This window comes from Buteo buteo, chromosome 1 (assembly GCF_964188355.1).
Source record: "Buteo buteo chromosome 1, bButBut1.hap1.1, whole genome shotgun sequence".
NCBI classification, from domain to species: domain Eukaryota; kingdom Metazoa; phylum Chordata; class Aves; order Accipitriformes; family Accipitridae; genus Buteo; species Buteo buteo.
Window position 1 is genome coordinate 62,604,620 of NC_134171.1, and position 21,789 is coordinate 62,626,408.

General features: G+C 43.8%; 1 protein-coding gene across 1 annotated transcript in view; it reads right to left on the reverse strand.

Moving 5' to 3' along the window:
* The window catches only part of ADGRL3 (adhesion G protein-coupled receptor L3), a 338,557-nt gene that overhangs the window by 81,675 nt on the left and 235,093 nt on the right, over positions 1-21,789 (reverse strand). Inside the window, exons 8-9 of the mRNA XM_075033579.1 lie at positions 16,874-16,977; positions 9,265-9,450 (exon numbers count right to left, since the gene is read on the reverse strand). Coding sequence (XP_074889680.1) covers positions 9,265-9,450; positions 16,874-16,977 — 290 coding nt within the window. The remainder of the gene's footprint in view (positions 1-9,264; positions 9,451-16,873; positions 16,978-21,789) is intronic.

Sequence of the window (21,789 nt, forward strand, 5' to 3'; positions counted from 1 at the left end):
CTAATGAGATCTTCCCTGCAGAATAAGCTGAGAACTGCATTTATGAATCATCTGTATTTGCTGCCTTACTGTTCAGGATTTGAGACTATACAAGCAACCACTGGAGTAATTACACTGGGGAACTGAGCAAAGCTGTAGCAAGACAGGAAAATGGCTTGCAAACAAGAAATGCCTCTTTGACAGAATATCCATAGCCTTCAAGGGAACTCGTAGGGAGTCCATGAGACTCATCCTTTCCTCCAATGGTCCAATTCAAAGGGACATTTCCCACTGACCTCTACGGCAATTTATACTAAGACTTTTTAGCAGTGCCACCAGATTCCAGGACTGACTCAGCCTAAAGCAAAGAGTAAGCATATAGCAACCCAGAAAATGCTAGATTTTTTTCTCAGTTTTGCTATGTTACACATGGGCATGGAACCATAGGCGTAGCTCAGTTGTAGCTAGAGGAATAAGCAGTCACCTTCCTTTTTAATATTTATGCGAAGAATTTCAGAGTCCAGTGACAAACCCAGGGCTGCTGCTTTGATCCTCCTCTCCCCTAACAACAGGCTCACCATGGCAGGGACACACAGGGTGGGGATTTCTAGTTTCGCTCTTGCTGACACAAATCAAGTGCAGGTTTCTCAAGCTGTGAAGTATATTAAGTTCACAGAGTTTTAACAAAGGGCTACCAAACTGCAGAACCCCGCTGTGAGTCACACTTCTTTCAGATGTCCCTCTAATTATACTAAATGAAAGTTTGGGGCACTTTGATGCTGACGGGCAAACATCTCGATCTCTTGAAAAAGCTGCTAAAAGTACTCCCTGTAGCTATAGTTAATATACAACATTGTATGCACACTGCTAGCCAATTTATTCCAGCCACTTTAACAACGATACCTCGCCTGACAGGCCGCGCAGAATAGCATCAGGAGTCGAGCAATGCGCAAATCATTAGAGGACTCTGAAAGTTGTTTGACACGCACTGCAGAGCTCTTTGTCATACAGCCAATTAAGTGACCAAACAAGGAACTTGAAAAACCTCATTAATTTGCCCCTTTCTATATAAATTGAGGTTAGAGTCTTTCTTGTCACAGGCACAACAAGAACACAAGTAAATGCAGCATAATTCAATTTATGCTCCCTCTCAGAGCTACAACTTTCTTTTGTTTAGTCTTCACGGAAGTTGGGACCAGCCATGCAAGCAAGAGAGAAGTGGGACAAACCGAATTAATCCACTTTAAATAGTACTGGCTAAGTCCCAGATGCACCTTCTATCTGCTGAGAGCTACTAGGTTAGCAAAGAAAACAAAGTATCTTCTACTCAGCTCTAAACTTAATGCCTTGAATCCTCTGAGGAATGCCTTTCAGTTTTTTGCTTAGTACAGCAATTCAAACAGCCCATGTTACAAGTGTGAAGTGTTCAGAAAACTTCCAGAACCAGAAGGACAACTCTGACTGCAACCACCCACCACTGTCTGCTACCCGCAACCTGCCAGCAGCTCAGCACCGGCTTCTTCCGTGGCTCCAATGACACCTGCATCCAGAAGCTCTTGCGATCTTCACGGAATGGGTGGCACCTCCGTAACTTTCACCATTTGCTGTACAGACAAGCCCAGAATTACAAAACAGGGCAAGCTCATTTGCAAGACAGCCTGGAGGATGGCAGGGACCAGAGCAGCAAACACCATTAGACCAGGAAAATGCTGCAAAAGAAACGCTCTGCTGCCTCCTTCCACCCTTCCCACAAAGCTGCCACCCAGGCTGTCTATTGTATTGACCAGCCTTCAGCTTTGAAGCCATCAAAACTGGCTTTAAAAAATAAAAAAAAAAACACAAAAAGAATGGGAACCCTGTGAAGTTTTTGTCTTCCAAGATCTGCATCCCAAATGCAGCTTGCAGTTTCACATGGGAAGAGGTCACTGGCTGGCACCACAGGGAAAGTCATTGGCCTCATGATGCCCCAGAACTCCAGCCCACAAATCCAAGTGAAGCAAGGAGTTGAGCTCAGATTCTGCAATCAGGTTCACGTATGTGATAAAAAGACTCTACACATCTGGACATGGCATGAACCTTTATTAAAGCTTGTGTTTCCAGCTACTAAATCTTACAGCAGAATTCTCTAATTTTTTCCCCCATGTTTAAGTTTTCCATGTTAATATGGCCTCATTTATTGCAGTATCTGAGTACTCAGCCTTTTTTTTTTCTTTACTACCCCACCTCCGTTCCCAGAGGCCAGGAGAATTGTACCCATGGCATTTCAAGTTGGGGAGCTAAGAAATAGTAAGCACATGCCACTTGCTGAAGGGCATGGAAGAAATCTGTGGCACCAAACCCTGTTTCATCGCCCCCAAAAGACAAACGTTTCATGTTTTCTACAACTCTAGTTTAAGGAGAATTGCCTTTGGAAAATGAACAAATACCAATTCTGAAAAAATTACAGAAAATTCATACTGGCTTACATCACACACCAGTCACCAAACGAAGCTATGCTAATCAAATGCATCACCCATTGTGACTCATTCTCCCACACGATGACTTTTCCATCCCTTTCCTAAAATAGAGTGCAAGAACAGTGCGCTGCAGAAAGATGGGCATGAGAGATGTAGATCTCTGCTCTCAAAAAAGCCATGCATCGGGTCCAAGCTCTCCTTAGCCTTGGAAAGGAGCACCTTTCTGACGCCACTCACTCCATCCATCCTGAATATCCACCTTGGTCAGCTTAACAGAAGATGATTCTTAGTATCACGAACTAAAGCCCATGTGGCAGTTTCTTAAGTATCACCGTGACTGAAAAATCTCCCAGCAATTGTCCGGTCATTATATTAATATGTATTTATCACAGCACCTGTTGGGTTGGTTCTTGTTGGGTTTTTGAGACAAGAAAGATCATTTACCACACTTGCAACTAAAGGAGAAGCATTTGTAACTTCTATCTCCAGTAAATAAAATCTCGGAGCTTTTAACTCAACAAATATTGTGGCACTGCACAAATTAAATCAATATTTGTTTTAATTACAAAGTTACCCAGAGAGATGAGATGATAATCTGATACAGCATTCCCAGTCTCATTTTACCTATTTATTTATATTCATTTATTTGGGGATCAAGAGGATGTTACACCCCAATCACTACAGGGACTCTGTCATGACTACTTAAATTTGTCAGCTCAAAGAAAACAGTAAGACTGATTTTAGCAATTATTATCTTCTCAAGTCACCCTCCTCCTCCCCAAAATCCACCTTTTCTCAATTGCACTTTTGATACTTACAATTGCTGGACTCTCACATAAACTTTGTACCACACTTTCCCTTGACTAGGGAGCACAGGACTGAAGGTACACTTCCAGCCCTGTGAGCCGAATTCAGCCATGGATGCCTTTCACAATAATGGGATCAGCACAAGGAGATCATGTCAGCAAGGTTGAAAACTCTATTTCTCTGCCATCAGTGGCATATTTCCCAGTGAATTCCCATTTCCCATTGACTTCACAAAGTCCAGGATTTCAGCTTTTAAGATTTGTTGAAAAATCTCTGCTAAATTGCCTTAGCCAACCCAGACACTTCACTGCTTGGTAAAGGATAAGTGGCCTGTAACAGGAATATTTGGAGTCACATTAATTGCTATTATAGACAAACTCTCCCTCACAAGATTTTTTTATGACTTCAGCTACATGATTTTCCAAATGGAAACATACTGTATGAAAATATGTCCAGATACATTACTTTACCTCCATATAATACAAAGCAGAGCTGGAAAGGTTCAATTAGGTCATCTAATTCATTCTTCAAGCCCTCCATTACAGGACTGTCCTCTTCGATATATTTACCAGCTTTGTCCATATTTATACTAAACAGCTCAGGCAATGAGCTTTCATCAGTTTTTGTCTACTAAAGAGGTAGGCACATGATTAATGTTTTAACACAGAAGTAGCCTTTCCAAGTGAAAGGGAAGAAGTCCTTGAAATTAATGGTAAGCTGAAGTTTGTGCAGAATATTCAGGCTTTATTCTATCAATGCCAAGCTTTCTGTAGAGTATATTAAACTCACTATTCACTACTGATTGAAAGAGGACAAAAAGACCAGAAGCATACATCAACTCTTTAGAGTATGCCTATGCAACTAGTGGAAAGGACAACTATGGGTCAGGTAGCACCCAAGGTCCCCAACAGGATTGTGTGGTCCATGGTCAAACCAGACCCATCATGTTTCCAGTGGTACGAGTAGACAAGACAGCACCTTGGGAGTGAGCGTTGCACTGTAAACTTTCCTTCAAATGCTAGTTACTTTCTCTGGGAGCTTAGGAGAAGTCACTCCAGACAAGGGTTGTGTAACTCTGTAACTCATCTTTATCCATTAATGTATATGGAAGGGAAAAGGTGACTTTCATGGCCATATCCAAAGGGAAGACAGACAGCCTACCAGCACAGAGGGGTACTGTTTTATTTTTAACGTCCTAGAAATCTCAGCCATCTAATCCCACACACTAAATGAAATATGCGCTCACAAAATAAAGTCAATACCAACTGTAGGAAGCTGAATTTTGCAGGAAAATTCAGGTATAGACAGCCCCCTCCAGAAACATGGGGTTCATTTTTACATCTCTGCATGTTATACATACACATATAAATAATGATCAACCACCCATAAGTACAACATAAATGTTCATAAGCACAAGACAGAAATTAGAAGGTAAACTGTTCACATTTCTTAAAGCAGCATTAACTTACCCACAGTATACAAACAGGTTTATATAAAAGTCACTGGAGCAAATGCTAAAGGGCAAGGTGACAGGATAAATAACACAACCTGAGGCCCCACTCTTGATAAGCCTACAAGCAGGTCCTTCTAAAACAACGGGGCTTAACTTTTTTCAGATAAAACACAATGTAAGCCTAGAAAAGTCAGGCCACAGCTGGGTGAACTTTATGGGACGTTATGTTCCTAATACTATATTTAGTTTGCAGCACTCTCCTCCTTCCTACATGCCTCTGCGAGGACACTCTGCATTTCATTACGATCCTACCTCCTCCCTCATGCTGAGTGTTGCCATTTCGAATTGTTTCTAAATTTGCAAGTGTAAGAGGGGAAGAAAGAAAACTAAGGAAATGCAGGCAGCAATTATATGAGTGACATGCCATAAGCGAAACCCGGCTGGTCTGGAGACACCTCCGTGAGCAGGAGTTTTGCATTCTTCGCTTGCATGCATCCATACTGTCCTGCTTATTCCAATGGCCGGATAAGTCTTGTCAGATCCCTTCTGTGTTTCTTCCCACTTTCTGGTTCAGAGATTTTGCCCCCAATTTTTGTTGTCTGAGAGCAACTAGGCTGGTGGGGGGGGGGGGGGACAAAGAATGAAATTATTATCCTGTAACCTTAACCTTAGAACTTGCTGCCACAAAGATGGTAATAATCAGATTATTCACAGAGACAAGACCCATTTCACAGTCATTCAGTCAAACAACTGGACACGTGTATTAAAAACACAAGAAATACCTGGACATAGGCCCTGCAAGAGCGCTCCCTTTTCTGAAGCTGAGTCCATAAAGACAGCAGATTAAAGACGGAATAGAAAAAACAAGTTAGTGACAGAACAAGGGGAAAAAAAATTGAAGAAAACGCCTATGAAAAAACCCTCATTTCTCTCTTAAACAGCTCCTGAAAACCAATCAAACCAAAGGAAGCATGTGAGTTAGGCAGCAGTGGAAGGCTGAAGGACTGGCTCCAGAAATACAGGTTAGTCCTTTTTCAGTGAAGTAAAGCACAGACCGGCAACTTTGCAAGAGCAGCTGTTAGATGGTAGAAGATACTGAAGTCAAGTAGAAATGCTCAAGAGATGATGTTTTCCTTGGAGATCACACATGTCAAACAAGGCTGGAAAGGATGGGGCTGATGGCTATTTACATAAAAGGAGCATGGGCTCTGCAGTCAGACAGCGCTGACGGCACAGTGAGGTATAACCAAGCTTTGGACGAGCAGGACCAATTCCAGGGAGCGAGATGTATGCAGATCTGTATCCTGATACAGGATGGACCTGTATGGACCCATCCTGATACACCTGCTCAGGTCTCTGGCTCAGGCTCACTGCTTTAAGCTTGCTTTAAGCCAGCTCAGGCACATGTCAAATGTGATAACACATTGCACTGAAGGAGAGAGCATTGCCCAGGGCTCTTGATAGCATAAAGGGCCACAGAAAAGGATGTAAGCATGAAACAGGAATCCCATGTACTATTTCCAGTTGAAGCCATTCTCTCCCCTTCGGATTAAACTGCTTCTCCAAGAATGCATTTTCCAGTCCTCTCATATGGAGTTGTGCTTTCCTTTGTAATTCCTGGGCCTAAATGCTTTATATGCTGAATAGCTTTTCCACAAAGAATCCCACCTTTTCCACAGGAGCCACATTTAGGACTGTACTTTGATATGCACTTGCATGCCTGATAACTGCACTTCAGTGTGTCACGAAATGCAAACTGGCACTTATTTACCTCCCTTGGACTTTGCAGGCAGTCTGCCACAGTGAACTAGAATTAGTGAGCTCTGCATCGGTGCAAATAAACTTCGCAAAATCAGGCTGCTTAGAGCCATTGGCTTGGCTGGGTTTGTTTTTGCTGATGTGCCTAGGTTCGAAATTGCACATCAATAGAGATTCGGGGTAACTTGTGCTCTCAACTCACAGCAGTGCAATCCCATTAGTACAGCTGAGAGCCAAATTTGTCCCCAGGAGTTTTGAGTCTCTGAAATAAAGAAAATACACCCAGGTATCACGCAACTCCTAATTTCAATTTCTAATTCATCGATTTGTAACAGTAGAAATCTTCCTCTGGGTAAACTCGGCCAGTACGAAGACTTTACAGAAACAAATGGAGATCAAAGAAAGCCTTGCTGAAAATTACAGAGCTATCCACTCAGGGGTCTTACCAGTCTGCAATAGAACAATTATTACCTTAATTAAGCCTGATCCAGTGGAAAGCATAAAGCTTTTAGTGACAGGAAAGTGGCTCCTGAAAGATGATGGCTTTTAAAAATTCTGATTATGCCAGTTTATTTCAATTCATTGTACATCAGCTTGTAAAAAAACACCAGTACAAAACAGCACAGGTGATTACTTTCAGATCCCCAGCACATTTCCTTTAATGATTAAAAGAATATTTAATGGCTAGTGCTTACTTTATTTCTTCTTTCTGACTAAACAGCACTAAACAAAACTCTTTGCAAATGACTTTTTTCCTTTTTTTTCCTGCAATACTCTTGATCAGTGAAGGGGAAAATGGAGCAGTAACTCTGCTGCTTTTTGTTTGCCCAATACTACTTCCAAGTTGAATTCACGCATTCTTAAATGAACACAGAGCAGTTGCTCTTCTAAAGAATTAAGTGGGGAATGAGAGCAAGTAAATTACCAAGCCTGTCATTTGGATCACTGACTCGCATCGCTGTTTTGCAGGACTCCACGCGGTCCAGAATTTTAATGCGGGGTGCAATTGATTTGTATGAGCTGCTTGTGCAAAGCTGATGGCAGGGGGGGAAACCTGCAAGGGGGACCCCAGAAGCAACAGCCAAGCCGAGGAGCTCTGCCTTGCCCAGTCTTCCTCTCTCCTCGGTCACTCACACCTGCCCCCATGATACAACCCCATTTCATGTAACGAAACAAATATTGGAAGGTGGGATATAAAAAGATGAAAAATATGTGCTTGCAAAGCTGAAGTGAGAAAATGTTGGGTGTGGCTAGGGCATATTCTGAAGAGCAAGCAGACTACAACCATGAAACCCGTTAGTAGGTGACATTAATTGCTGGTTTTACCTGATATTGTCAGACGTCGCCATCATTTCAAACAAAGAACCATGGTATGATTATAACAAATAATGTTATGCTGATGTAACAGTTAATACAATTATTACCTACATTGTTATAAAACAGCTGGAAGCAGTACTAATTAAAAGCATCAGGATAACCCAATTCACAGCACATGCAAAGCACATGAGATGCAGGACTTCAGTTCCCATGCGGCTGTACTCCTAAACAATCCAGAAGCCCTTTGCATTTAAAACAGCGTAAGTCTACAATAATATCTTACAAGAAAAAAGAGAGTGTTACTTCTCTGAAAACTATTTCTCTTCAGAAGACACACAAGAAATTTCAGGCTTAGCTGGCATCATTTATTCCCTGTACAACCTTAGGACCAAGTTCTGTTGTCACTTACATGGATGCTAGGGCTGTCAGAGCCAGCTACACAGTGGAGAACAAAATTCTGTGTCTTATTTTAACTGGGTGGCCAATATAACCATGTGCTCATAGACACAGGGTTCAGCTGCTCTTTGTTCTGACGACCAGGCCCGCACAATTCACCATCTGAATCCTGTATAGGGCCTATCCCATCGGTTTACATGAGATTCAGTGATAAGGAGGGCCTTGGACCAAGGCAACCCTCAACTTTAAATGTATTCTTACAGACTTCACAGCCTGTATTTCCTCTCATGACTGGCAACTTCTAGCACCTTTAGTATGTAGCAATTCCACTTAATTCTGGAAATGACAAAAGGACTAATAATTCTTCTCAAACAGCGGGCACAGAAACCACACTGTCATCATGCAGTAAGGTGCTTCTGGGCTAAGTCGTGGGTCATCACTAAAAAGGCCCTCTAATACTAAACCATCCTGAAGACCTTAAGTATAAATATGATGGTAACTTATGTGCCTTTGGTAAATGTATCTCCAGTGTAAATGAATGTTTCTGTCTGCTTTTATTTGTTTATATTCATGCAAAAAAGTGTTCATTTGACCTTCATATCAGCATCTTGTAATGTTATAAGATGAAAAAAACAAAAGCCAGACTCTCTCTGTCTCTTGGGGCTTTAAATATCCAGATTTTCTGGATCATATTACATGGCATTTCACAGACAGATTCAGCACTGGAAATGCTGGACAAAATTCTGGTCTCATTCACACTGGCACAAGTCCAAAATAATTGCTGTGGCATCATTTGAGTTATTCTCATACTGAGCTATGAGAGCTGAGACCACAATGTAGTACCTGGAGTTCATATATCTGCACATCTAAGGGTATACATTTCCCAGCACCAATAGTACACTTGGCATTTACAACTGTTTCGTTTCTCAGCAGAATAAAATACACTGTAAACGAAAAACTGCCAGGCACTCTTGTCTACTATGAAAGAATCACTGCCCTAAAATGGCAGTTGTTCAGAAAGACATTTATAATAGCTCTGCAGGGAGAGCCAAACCCTCCTTCAGCCTTCTGTCCCTTCCCAAGCCCCTTTGTTTTTACCTTATTTAAGCTGCGTGCAGCACTGTCCTTCCCACCCGGAGTCAGGTTTCGGAGCTGCACATCAAGCAAGTTCACCAGCTGGACCATGGCGGACACAGAGTACGCGATGTCACCAGCGTACAAGTGGTTTTTTGTGTGCTCCGCAAGCTCCCGGGCAATGTTGGCAGCCATCTCCCCTGACTTCATCTGCAATGAAGAAAGCAGAGGAAAAGGTTGTCCCTGGCCGTTAGTATGATGTTACTCCAGTCCCTTCCAGCCCCACACTGTTAAGTGAGTCAACTCCCCACAAGAAGAAGAAGAGGAGAGAAGAAGAGGAGAAGAAAAGAAGAGAGGAAGAGAAGAAGTTCCCAAGAAGGAAACTATGGCAAGGGTCTTCATGGTTTGATAATGTACAGCGTTTGAGTATGGTTTAAATGCAAGTGGGTTTTCCAGCTGTGGTCACCAGGCTGGCTTCAACACAACAACTTCTGATCTTCTCACAGGGCACTGCTGGAATTGAGGGGCAGCTGCTTCTTTGCACTGCAGCAGATGCAACCAAAGATGGCATTGCTTTCCACGGGATGCCCATGCTAGGGAGGGCTTCAGTTAGCTTGTCCCATTGCATTATCAATGCCACTTGAAAAAAAACAAACCATGTAAATAGTCTCTCCTGTCAAGAAAGAGCAGTTTCTGATTCCAGAAGACTATTTGATAGTGAAGAGATTATTTCTGTTGCAAGTCCTGAGCAAAAAAGTTCCTTGTAAAAGGAACAAAAATAGATCACATAACCCACATCAACAAAGGAAAAAAGTTCACAATTCCCATCATGTGGATTTAATAATCAGGTGCCAATTTACCACTTGGCATTTGCATGCAGGAGACATGCTCCTTACCACACTAGCCACTACATCGGTAATGAGGCTAGTGATTCTCAGCACATAAAAGCATACTAATTCAGGAGCAAAAGGCTTAAGGCTTCAAGCAGAGGCCCGCTGGAAGGGAAAACCAAGTAGGCTGTTTGGCTGAATCTTCTATTAAAAGACCTTTATTGTCTAGTTGAGTCACAAAACTCATGGATCACCTGCAGCAAAATTCACAAAATTTGGGAAACTCTCTCTTCCCCCTGTGGCTTTTTTTCTTGCTATGTTTTGCTCTCCCTATCTGGTGCCCCTTCCCTCTTCTATGCCCTGGGGACAGGGCAGCTGGTCCCATCTCCTTTCTATGAGCAGTCCACTATGAAAATAGTATTGCAGGTGGCTGGTCTTTTTTTTGTTACGTACAACACTCATTCAGAATGCATATCTATGGGGAATATGCCAGGAACTGGGAGAAATTAGACAGGATGACATTTAAATGAAGCTCCCACTTCTTTGTCTGGCTCAATGACCAACTCTTCTGGGTTCTTCATATGAAATTTCCAATTGTCTTATCTTCCAACAGTTAGAAATCAGACATTTCTCTTGTTCCCTCAATTTCTGGTGCTTATTATACAAGCAAGATTCTAGGGAAAGATTGCAGTCTGAGCTTCTACCTCTCTGTAAATCAATTAGCTGAGTTATAAATGAATAACTTACTTCCATCAATTTGACAGCAACAGCCCATCTGATTTAATGAAATCTAACTGAAGATGTTCATAAGCTCATCTTCAGAGAATTAAAGCATATGATGATATAGATAAGATAAATAAAGGAGATAATGTGTTGTTCTTCCCATTAGAGCAATGATAACATATATTCAAAAACTGAATTATTTCTTCCTTGTTACACACAAGGCTGATGCCATAGAAACCAGATCCTATTCTTACAGCTGCCTGCTCTCCTAAGCAGCTGAAGAAAGCCATGCATCAGCATAGAGACTGAATTTTGACCTCTTCTGTTGGCACCCAAATCTTTAAAAGAATGACTGCATCAAATCCCTTTACATAAAGAAATCAATTTCAACATTTTCCTGCAGTTCATTGCTGGAGCTTAGCATGTATCACAACACATGGCGTTTCTATAAGCCTTGCAGAAAACTGCAGGAATGCAAGTTCTTTACAGATACATTAGAAAAAAACCCTGCTACCCAATATTTGACACGTACATTTTCTCTTGGACCACACACCTATGCAAACTGGCATACTCAGAGCAAATTGCTCAGCTGCTACAAAGGCAAACCCAAGAGTTTTCCTTCCCTGTAAGAAGCCTCTTGTTGCATTCAACAGTGGGCTGCCGTTGTCCCCACCTGTCTGCAAAAGTGGTGTGGGCTGGTCACTAATAAACCCTTTTCATTTTATCTTGGACTGATCCTAAAAACTGCAAATCTGAAGAATTCTAGTGTGATCAAATAAACACCCCAAAATAGGCAACAATAGAAGAAATGCCTGAGAAAAGGCACAATAAAGCTCAAAATCTGTGAACTCCTGGGACACAGGAATATTTACCCAAACTTATTTCACGCACCCAGGTTTCCTGAAAACACAGAGACGTGACATTCCCTTGGGAAAACGTGTCCGGTTGACAGGTGATGAAGCTATTTCCTAGCACTGACATTCATTTCAAAACCTATTCATTTTCACCCAGAAAATACAGCTACAAGTCACTACAACAGTGCTGAGACACTCTTTCCATCCTGCCTGTATGCATAACGTGAGCGGTATCCAAAATAATGGCCGTATTACGTTAATGCTGATTTCCCCATTCTTTTGAGCCTTTTCAACTGAAATTGAAGTGTCTCTTATGCAGTCCCGTCAAACCCAACTTCTGTTATCAGTCCCAAATGCTGGCTGAATATTCCAGGCCTAAGATATATGTCTGATCTCTTATAACAACAGGACTGACCCCTGTTTTGGTTAATTCTACATAATGCTCAGCAAAGCTCACTGCTGCCCAAGAGGATGCATTACTAACTTCCCTTCTATAAAACACTTCTCCACATCTTCCTCTTCATTACTGCTGCATGGAAGACAAGCTCTTCATGAGGTATTTCTTCCAAAACGTGTAATACTCTTTAACCCAAACACTGACATAGTCACATAGGAACACAGGAACAATCTTTGGAGGTTCTTCAAGGGTCAGGCTGTCACTGAGAGGCAAGCAAAAAGTAGGGAAAACATGTGCAAGTAACTGAGCTTTCTACAGGGAGGCTCAAGAACAATAAAGGGAATTAAAAATAACACATCTCTGATTTGAGATGAATCTTTTTCTAATTTTCTATCTTGATTATGAAAAAACTAAATTTAAAAAACAAAAAGGATTCTGAGATAAAAGAACACATTCTGTTCAAACCAAATTGGGTTTCCAGTTGTTTTGGGTGATATTTTTTTTGCCTTTTATGAATTGATTAAATCTAGTCTTGGAATGCTAATTTGAAGGAGAGAAAAAATGTTTCCTGCCAAAAATGCCAACACACAAAACATAGTTTTCTAGCTCTGTCAAAAAAATTGCTCCCCTTTTCCATTTGAGCATACTGGCCAGATTCAGGACAGATTTACAAATGAGCATTGGCATACCTCAAATCATGCTGTGCAACACTTGCTAATATTTTCCAAGTTTGTACCACTATCTTGCATCTTCTTATGACTGAAAAGACCGTGAATTAATTGTTGTTGGAGAGGGCGTATATTCCTGCCTGTTTCATATATGCCAAGGAACAGAAGCAGGGAGCTTTGTCTGGAAATACTAACAATGACCCTCCTGCAGCATTGCTCACTGTTTCAGCCCTACCTTTCTCAGAGGGAACCAACTGCAGAAGAGGACAGTAGAATAAAAATGAGAGAAATTGCAGAAAAGAAGTATTTAGGGAAGAAAATTCAGAAGAAATAAGAAAGATGCTGGGAAGGGAGTGAATGTGCTGAAACACCAGCAGTCATAAAGGCAAAAATATTTTCCTGCAGCCTGAGGCTGACTGATACAAAGAAGAAAAAGATGGTATGAAAGATTGAACGAGGATTTTTAAAAACAGTGACATACAGATGGACCAGTCAGCTGGAAAGGCCATGTAGTTGATGCTATTTTCTGGAGGGACAAACATATGACAAGTTTCATTGGGCACCATCAGCTGCCAGCAGTCACATAGCAAGGCTGAAACAGGGGCTGTGAGCTAACTTCTGACACTGCAAAGCCTTCATGGCCATTTTCTTTCCCTGGCAGAGGTTTCATTATACATGCGTGCACTCATAGAAAAGAGTCAGAGCATATCTACCATCCTCTTTTGTTTTGGAAGACAAACAACCCATTCCATTCAACTTCGCTTTTTTTCTTTTATCGGATGATACCTAAGGATATAATTAACTAGTTATAAACACTGGTTATCCAACAGAGAGTTGGATCGCTGCTCTCCATACAGTACAGCAGAGCTGGAGAACACTGAAAAAGCAGTTTTGAAACTATGGTATTCAAACAACGTAAACTGCATTTAATGTCCCTTTAATAATCCACCAACCATTGCACCTGCTCCATCCAGTACATGATGGAACTTTGAAAACAGACTGTCAAAAGCAACCTGGATGGAGGATTTCAGTGTCATCAGGACTCAGGCATGGACATGACGATGTGGTGATGTCCTACACAAAAACCCACTCCCTCTGCCAGACACACCCAAGCAGATCTACAAGACCTGATGAAAGTATTTAGAATACTAAGGTTTTTCTGCTTTTTGTGACTATATCACTTAGGTTGTTCAAGAGGACAATACGAACATGGGTGGCATGTGCTTTAGATTTACAGTTTGAGGCTTTTCATGCACTCATGAACGACACAACGCTTTCTATTCTGCTTCAAAAAAGGCCTCCTCTCTTTCAGAGGCTTGAAGCTGAGCGTAGCGGTGCTGCTCCTCCCAGAAAGCACCCACAACTGAAAGCTGCAGCAAGGAAAAGATATTATAAGGCAAGTCACACACTGCACCAAGGATGGTACTGATGAAAGCAAGAGGTAAACCAAACGGGCTGAGACTCAATGCATGACCTCATGATCAGGACAATGCAATGTATCCAAAGCCGACCTTTTTGCTTCCTTTTGCTGCTTGACTCTAGAAATAACCCAGGTAGTAGTGCATAATTCAATCGCACTGGCAAGTTTATTCTCCTGTTACGTTACGAGGGCATGGTAGGCACCAACAATAAAGTTAAAGTAAATGTCAGGAGGCCAATGAATTGCTGAAGAGGACATTTGTTCTGATCTTCCATCAAGCACAATAACTCTAATGGAAGCTAACAGAGGGTTGTAAAACCTAATACCATGATGCAAGCAGGCAAACACCCAATGTACGGTCTGAGTACAGCAGGAGAAAAAAAAGAAGCAAGTAATAATCCTTACTTCACTACACAGACATGAAAGCAAGCACAGAATTTCCCTACCATCCTCTCTGTCCTGGCTTGAAATCCCTCCAGTGGACCCATCAGCCTTCTTCCTGAGCAGCTTGGACCCAGCAGGTGACAGAAGAGAGGAGTTTTGGGAGACAAAGCAGATTAGGAACGAAGACATGCTGAGCAGGTATAAAACCTGGCTGTCAAAGAAGTGTTTCTACCCATTTTGTAAGCTGTGCTGCAGCTGCGGATGCTGTGGGATGGGTGGCCAAGAAGGACCCGAGAGCTGGGGACACAGGAAAGCTGAGCTGCAGGGTGCGACCACCCCCTGTCCTCATGGCATGGCTGGCTTACTGCTTCCTCTATCTGCAAGCTTGGGGCAGGGAAGTCTCCCACCCATGGCAGGGATGTGAGAAACCAGTGCTTGATTTATGGATAAATCAGTCTCCATTTCTAAGCACAGTAACGATTTCCAAGCATCTTGCCTGGGCAGGGAAACCAAGTGGCTATCAGTTATTTTATAAATAATTTAAAACTGTGTTTGCTGTAAGGATCCTACTGAATGCAAACTCCAACACAAGCCTCTAGGCAAGCCTGGCAGGGCTTTCCCCTCAGAAGTCACTCCTGGAAAGTCTTAATGTTTTGTAGCAGCTCTCCATAGAGGTTGGGCCATGTATCCCAAGATCCCATTGGATTCCCACTCAGGCATCAAAAGTTTAGGTCCGGAGTAATTTGGCAGATCCCCCTAGCCTTTCCACCGACTACTGGAAGGTTCCCAAAGCTGGATATAACTAAATTTCTCCAGAAAAATAATAACAATAAAAAAAAAATAAATCCAGTCCCAATTGTAACCTGCTGGGTATTACTGAAAACCTGGCTCTTCAATTTTAGCCTGCTTTGAAAGCACGTAACAAATTAAATGTGGCTCATTTGTTACGCAAATGATAGCTGGGGTTTCATATAAAATAAGCCTAACCTTGATGGAGATTTCATCAGTGCAGGCTATTATTTCTCTGCTAATGGCTAACGGCCTAGCCATCTTCACTGAGCAGCAAGAGGTCTCCCAGCTGCCTGGGTGAATTATGGCTAGAGTAAGTAATATTAACCCCTCCAGGATAAGTACGTGGGTCATAAAACAAGAGCTGCACAGCTGCTAATGCCAGCAAAGGCTGTCTTTATTAATCAGCTAGCTGAGCGTACGGCAGGAGAGCTGCTCACCCTCCCACATGGGACAGAAGGACCACAGGCTTTGTTATGGCTGTGCCGTGTCGCAGCAGCCCCACGTTAATTGATGTCTTCCCTTGTCTTTGGGGAGGGGTGGGTATAAATACAGATGAAGTGAGATAGGGATGTTCAGGGGTGTACGTGCTAGTGATTCACAGGTTGTTGAGCCTCAGTTAAGGTGGGGGACAGGGAGGAGAAAGCCAAAGAGTGTTGTCTGTAAGGTCACCCCATCCCATTCACCAGCGAGCACTGGCTATCCAGGAGTGCAGTGTTGCTAACCGTGCAGCAGCACAGCTAGCCTGCAATGCTGGGACTCGCTCACTCTGGCTAAAGGAGTGAATAAAACCCTGCAAATTGCTATAATAAGGATTCAGCCCACAGACTCTATGGCGTAAACACACATCTGGTCTCTGTTTGTAATGAAATCAGCTGAAAGCACCACTGTGCATTAATAACAAAAACGTTCAACATATTGCTACCAAATAAGCTCTGCTTGTCTTGAACTTCTATTGTCACGTGTTAATGCACTTTTAACACTGATAAATGATGAAGTGCTACAAAACATTCATCAAGGGACTTAAGAGTCAAAAGATACACATTACTGTGGTATTGTTTTCTATTCCATCAGTTCTTTTACAATTTGGGCAGAAGTTGAAAACAGAAAGTCAGAAGCACAATGCAAACATTTCATATTGAGCCTGCCTTTCTTTGGTAAAGATTTCTCAGCTACAGGGTTTATCCTGTGCTTGCATGGCATGAGAAAATCCTTCAGGATGTGTGAAAAGGAAAGTTTCCTTTTGCAATAAGTTGGTATTTTCCATATGTACACCCACCTCCTCCTCCCTTTTCCACCTTTCCTTGCCACAAACAAGAACTGTCATTCAGTCTAGTTTAATTCCACTCTCCAGTCCCTCTCCTTTGCCTTTCCCTCACCCTCTTTGTCTTAACTTCCATCAGATTTTTACAGTCTTGCTTTCTCCTTGCAATTGCCAGCTACTACACATGGCTCATGCTTTATGTGTGACTGTTGGTCACTTTGGGTTCTCTGTTGTGAAAACAACCAGGGAGCTCAGAAAGTCAGTGCGTGGACTTGGTGTGGTCAACACACAGGAAAGGTTTTACCTTCTGAGTGATGTGGTTGATCCAGGGAGAAGAGCAGTTGCTGAGATCAGGTCCTTGGGGCTCCCAGATCCCGTCTGGCGCAAGACACCGGAAAGTTGCAACACCTGGAAGAGGAAAGCCGCTGTGTTCATTGTTATCGGTTGCATTTTGTCCCCAGGACCCCATGTCACAGGCTTCATTTCACAATGACAGATACCTCATGCAAAGCCTGGGAGTTTATTAGTGCCCAGGACCTTGGTAGGACACTTCGAGTCATCTCAGTGTCCTCGTCTCCCATCGTCTTAGTGCTTAGGGGCCCTAAGACATAAATGACCCATGAGGTAGCGCAAGGGTATTATCTCTATTTCACCAAATGGAGACTACAGACAGAGGGCTTTGCCTTAGGCCAGGCAGGAAAGCTGCCAGGGACTAAGAAACCAAAGCTGCATCTCAAACACTGAGCCAGCACCTCAAGTGCTCTGCCCCACTGCTGGCACCCGGGGATTAGACCCTGTGCCTTGACTTCCTTGCTGCTTTAGGAAGATTTTACTGCTCTGAATCATCATTAAAACATTTGGGTGGTGTCCTGGGTTCAGCTGGGATAGAGTTAATTTTTACAGGAACCTGGGAGGTGGGGGGCATAGCCGGGGCAGCTGACCTGAACGAGCCAAGGAGCTATTCCATACCATGTGCCATCATGCTCAGTATATATATAGGGAGCGGGCCGGGGGCTGGATCCTTCTTTCAGTGGGGGAAGTGGCGGAGCGTCGGGTCCCGGGTGGTGAGCAGTTGCACTGTGCATCACTCTTTGTATACTCGTTCATTAGTACCGTTGTTGTTGTTGTAATTCCTTTGTGTTGTCCCAGTAAACTGCCTTTATCTGAACCCTCAAGGTTCCAGTTGTTTTTTTTTCTTCTTTTCTCTCCTCCGTCTTCCCCCCATCCCACCGGAGGGGGGCGGGAGGAGTGAGCGAGCGGCCGCGTGGTTCTTTGTTACCGGCTGGGCTAAAACCACGACAGTCCTTTTTGGCACCCAACGCGGGGCCCGAAGGGTTGAGATAACGACAGATCTGGCCAGAGCGTGTTTGAAACAAATTTGTCATACTCATTTCTTATACTAGATAAATAGATGTTAGTCACATTGTTGATTAATTTGTTTACATGGTGGCGTTTTGTAAGTTCTTATATGCTCTATGTATTGCCTGTAGTTGCGTATCTCATCTCTGGGAGAGTGATTGGGATTATCATTTTGCTGTACTGGGCAATGTCGACTTGTGAAATGATTACATCACTGGTCATGAGGTTAAGCTGGTATCTGTATGAGGCAGTGATATCATTTCCATACCTTGGGCACCTTCTGTCGGATTTTATTGGTAATTACACCCAATCCATTGGGAAGTTGGGGGGGGGGGATACTTCCCCCCATCCATTCCCCTCCCTTTTCTCCTTCCAACTAATTACAACAGTTTTCGAGAATTTTGAATATCCTTGGGATGTGCAAGCCAGTGTGCTGTTAGTGCTATGCCTCCTGACTATGTTCCAGGTCTTGTTTAGGGCTACAAAAAGGCTCTTTAAGAGTACCACCCAGAGATCTGTCCCAAAGCTTGATATGCATGGGTGGCACGGCATGTGGAAGAATGTGGGAAGGTATCTAGAGAACTTCTCACCTCCAGTGACTTGGAAGTTCACTCCCGAACAACTACAGAACCCTGATGAAGTGATAGAATTTTTGAAAGAAAAATGCTGTGGTTATCCCAGAGACACACAACTCACTAGACTGTGCTGGGCCCTGGCCGGTATCTACCAAACAGTGCTTGATATTAGGCAGCATCCTCAGGGGGAAAAGGGGGAAAAGATGGAGAATACGACAACATGCACCGTGGCTACCCCAACCCTGACGAGAAGCACCGTGGCTGCCCCTACCACAACAACAGGTACCGTGGCTACCCCTATCCTGGTGACAGATACTGCAGCTAAACCAGAAAACCAACCTGTGCCAGTATCAGTCGCCCCTGTACAGAAAAAGAAACACACAAAGAAATCAGTTCGCTTAGTGAGAGATGAAAGTGAACCAGGGTCATCGCGAGAACAGGAGGAAGAGGTAGAACCTGAAATAATTACCCGATCTCTATCCATGAGTGAGTTGCGTGACATGTGAAAAGATTTTAGCCACCACCCAGGTGAGCACATTGTTACCTGGCTGCTCCGGTGCTGGGATAGTGGGGCTAGTAGTGTGGAATTAGAGGGTAAGGAAGCCAAGCAGTTGGGATCTCTGTCTAGGGAAGGGGGCATCAACAAGGTGATTGGAAGAAAAACACAAGTTCTCAGCCTCTGGAGGCGACTTCTGTTAGGTGTAAAGGAAAGATACCCCTTCAGGGATGAAGTTACATGTCACCAAGGCAAGTGGACCTCCATGGAGAGAGGTATCCAGTACCTGCGGGAATTAGCCGTGCTGGAGGTGATTTATAATGATCCAGAAAATGGGCAGTCACCCACAGTTCCAGATCAAGTCCAATGCACACAACCGATGTGGTGGAAGTTTCTACGAAGTGCACCACCAACCTATGCCAACTCATTGGCAGTAATGTCCTGGAAAGAAGGCTATGGACAAATGGTGGATGAATTAGCTGTCCAACTCCGGCAATACGAAGGAAGTCTCTCTTCCTCCCTACGGGCCTGTGTCTCAGCTGTAGAGGAATTGTCCCGAGAGTTCCAGCAATTCAAAGTGGATATGTCCTCCTCCTCACCTGTACAGGCCTGCATCGCAGTTATTGGGAGTAAGCGTTCCTCTGCCCAAGAGAGAGGAGGGAGAAAGTACACACGACGGGCTAACCTGTGGTTTTACCTGCGTGACCATGGAGAGGACATGAGGAAGTGGGATGGAAAACCTACCTCAGTTTTGGATGCACGGGTATGGGAGTTGCGAGACAAAGCAACCAGAAAAGAGGATTCTTCTTGGAAAACTGCTGCTCCAGTTTCCCCGTGAGCAGTCCCCCAGACGCAGTAGATGGGCCGATCTCATTTCTGATCCTCTTGAAGGGACTTCTGATTCACGTGTGCAAAAAGTGAGTAACAGATATTCTAACCAGGATTAGAGGGGCCCTGCCTCCAGCCAGGTGGAGGAGAGGGACAACCGAGTCTACTGGACAGTGTGGATTCGATGGCCTGGCACATCAGATCCACAGGAATATAAAGCTCTAGTAGACACTGGTGCACAATGTACCCTAATGCCATCAAGTTATAAAGGGGCAGAACCCATCTGTATCTCTGGTGTGACAGGGGGATCCCAAGAGCTAACCGTATTGGAAGCTGAAATGAGTCTAACCGGGAATGAGTGGCATAAACACCCCATTGCAACTGGCCCAGAGGCCCTGTGCATCCTTGGTATAGATTATCTCAGAAGGGGGTATTTCAAGGACCCAAAAGGGTACCGTTGGGCCTTTGGTATAGCTGCATTGGAGACGGAAGAGATTGAGCAGCTGTCTACCCTACCTGGTCTCTCCCAAGACCCTTCGGTTGTGGGGTTGCTGAAGGTTGAAGAGCAACAGGTGCCAGTTGCCACCACGACGGTGCACCGGCGGCAGTATCGCACCAACCGAGACTCCCTGATCCCCATCCATAAGCTGATTGGCCAACTGGAGAGCCAAGGAGTGATCAGCAAGACTCGCTCACCCTTTAATAGTCCCATATGGCCCGTGAGGAAATCTAATGGGGAATGGAGACTAACAGTAGATTATCGTGGGCTGAATGAAGTCACGCCACCGCTGAGCGCTGCTGTGCCAGATATGTTAGAGCTTCAATATGAACTGGAATCAAAGGCAGCTAAGTGGTATGCCACAATTGACATTGCTAATGCATTCTTCTCCATTCCTTTGGCAGCTGAGTGCAGGCCACAGTTTGCTTTCACTTGGAGGGGCGTCCAGTACACCTGGAATCAACTGCCCCAGGGGTGGAAACACAGCCCCACTATTTGCCATGGACTGATCCAGACTGCACTAGAAAAAGGTGAAGCTCCAGAGCACCTGCAATATATTGATGACATGATTGTATGGGGCAACACAGCAGAAGAAGTTTTTGAGAAAGGGAAGAAAATAATCCAAATCCTTTTGAAGGCTGGTTTTGCCATAAAAGAAAGTAAGGTCAAGGGACCTGCGCAGGAGATCCAGTTCTTAGGAGTAAAATGGCAAGATGGGCGTCATCAGATCCCTGCGGACGTGATCAACAAGATAGCAGCTATGTCCTCACCGACCAATAAAAAGGAAACACAGGCTTTCTTAGGTGTTGTGGGTTTTTGGAGAATGCATATTCCAAATTACAGTCAAATTGTAAGTCCTCTCTACCAAGTTACCCGGAAGAAGAACGATTTTAAATGGGGGCCTGAGCAACGACAAGCTTTTGAGCAAATTAAGCGGGAGATTGTTCATGCAGTAGCTCTTGGGCCAGTCCGGACAGGACAAGATGTTAAAAATGTGCTCTACACTGCAGCTGGGGAGAATGGCCCTACCTGGAGCCTTTGGCAGAAAGCACCTGGAGAGACCCGAGGCCAACCCCTGGGGTTTTGGAGTCGGGGATATCGAGGATCCGAAGCTCGCTATACTCCAACTGAAAAAGAGATATTGGCAGCATATGAAGGAGTTCGAGCCACTTCAGAAGTGGTTGGTACTGAAACACAGCTCTTCTTAGCACCCCGACTGCCAGTGCTGGGCTGGATGTTCAAAGGGAAAGTTTCCTCTACACATCACGCGACTGATGCCACGTGGAGTAAGTGGATTGCACTGATCACACAACGGGCTCGCATAGGAAACTCCAGTCGCCCAGGAATTTTAGAAGTGATCACAGACTGGCCAGAAGACAAAGATTTTGGAATGTCGCCAGAGGAGGAGGTGACACGGGCTGAAGAGGCCCCACTGTATAATAAACTGCCAGAAAATGAGAGGC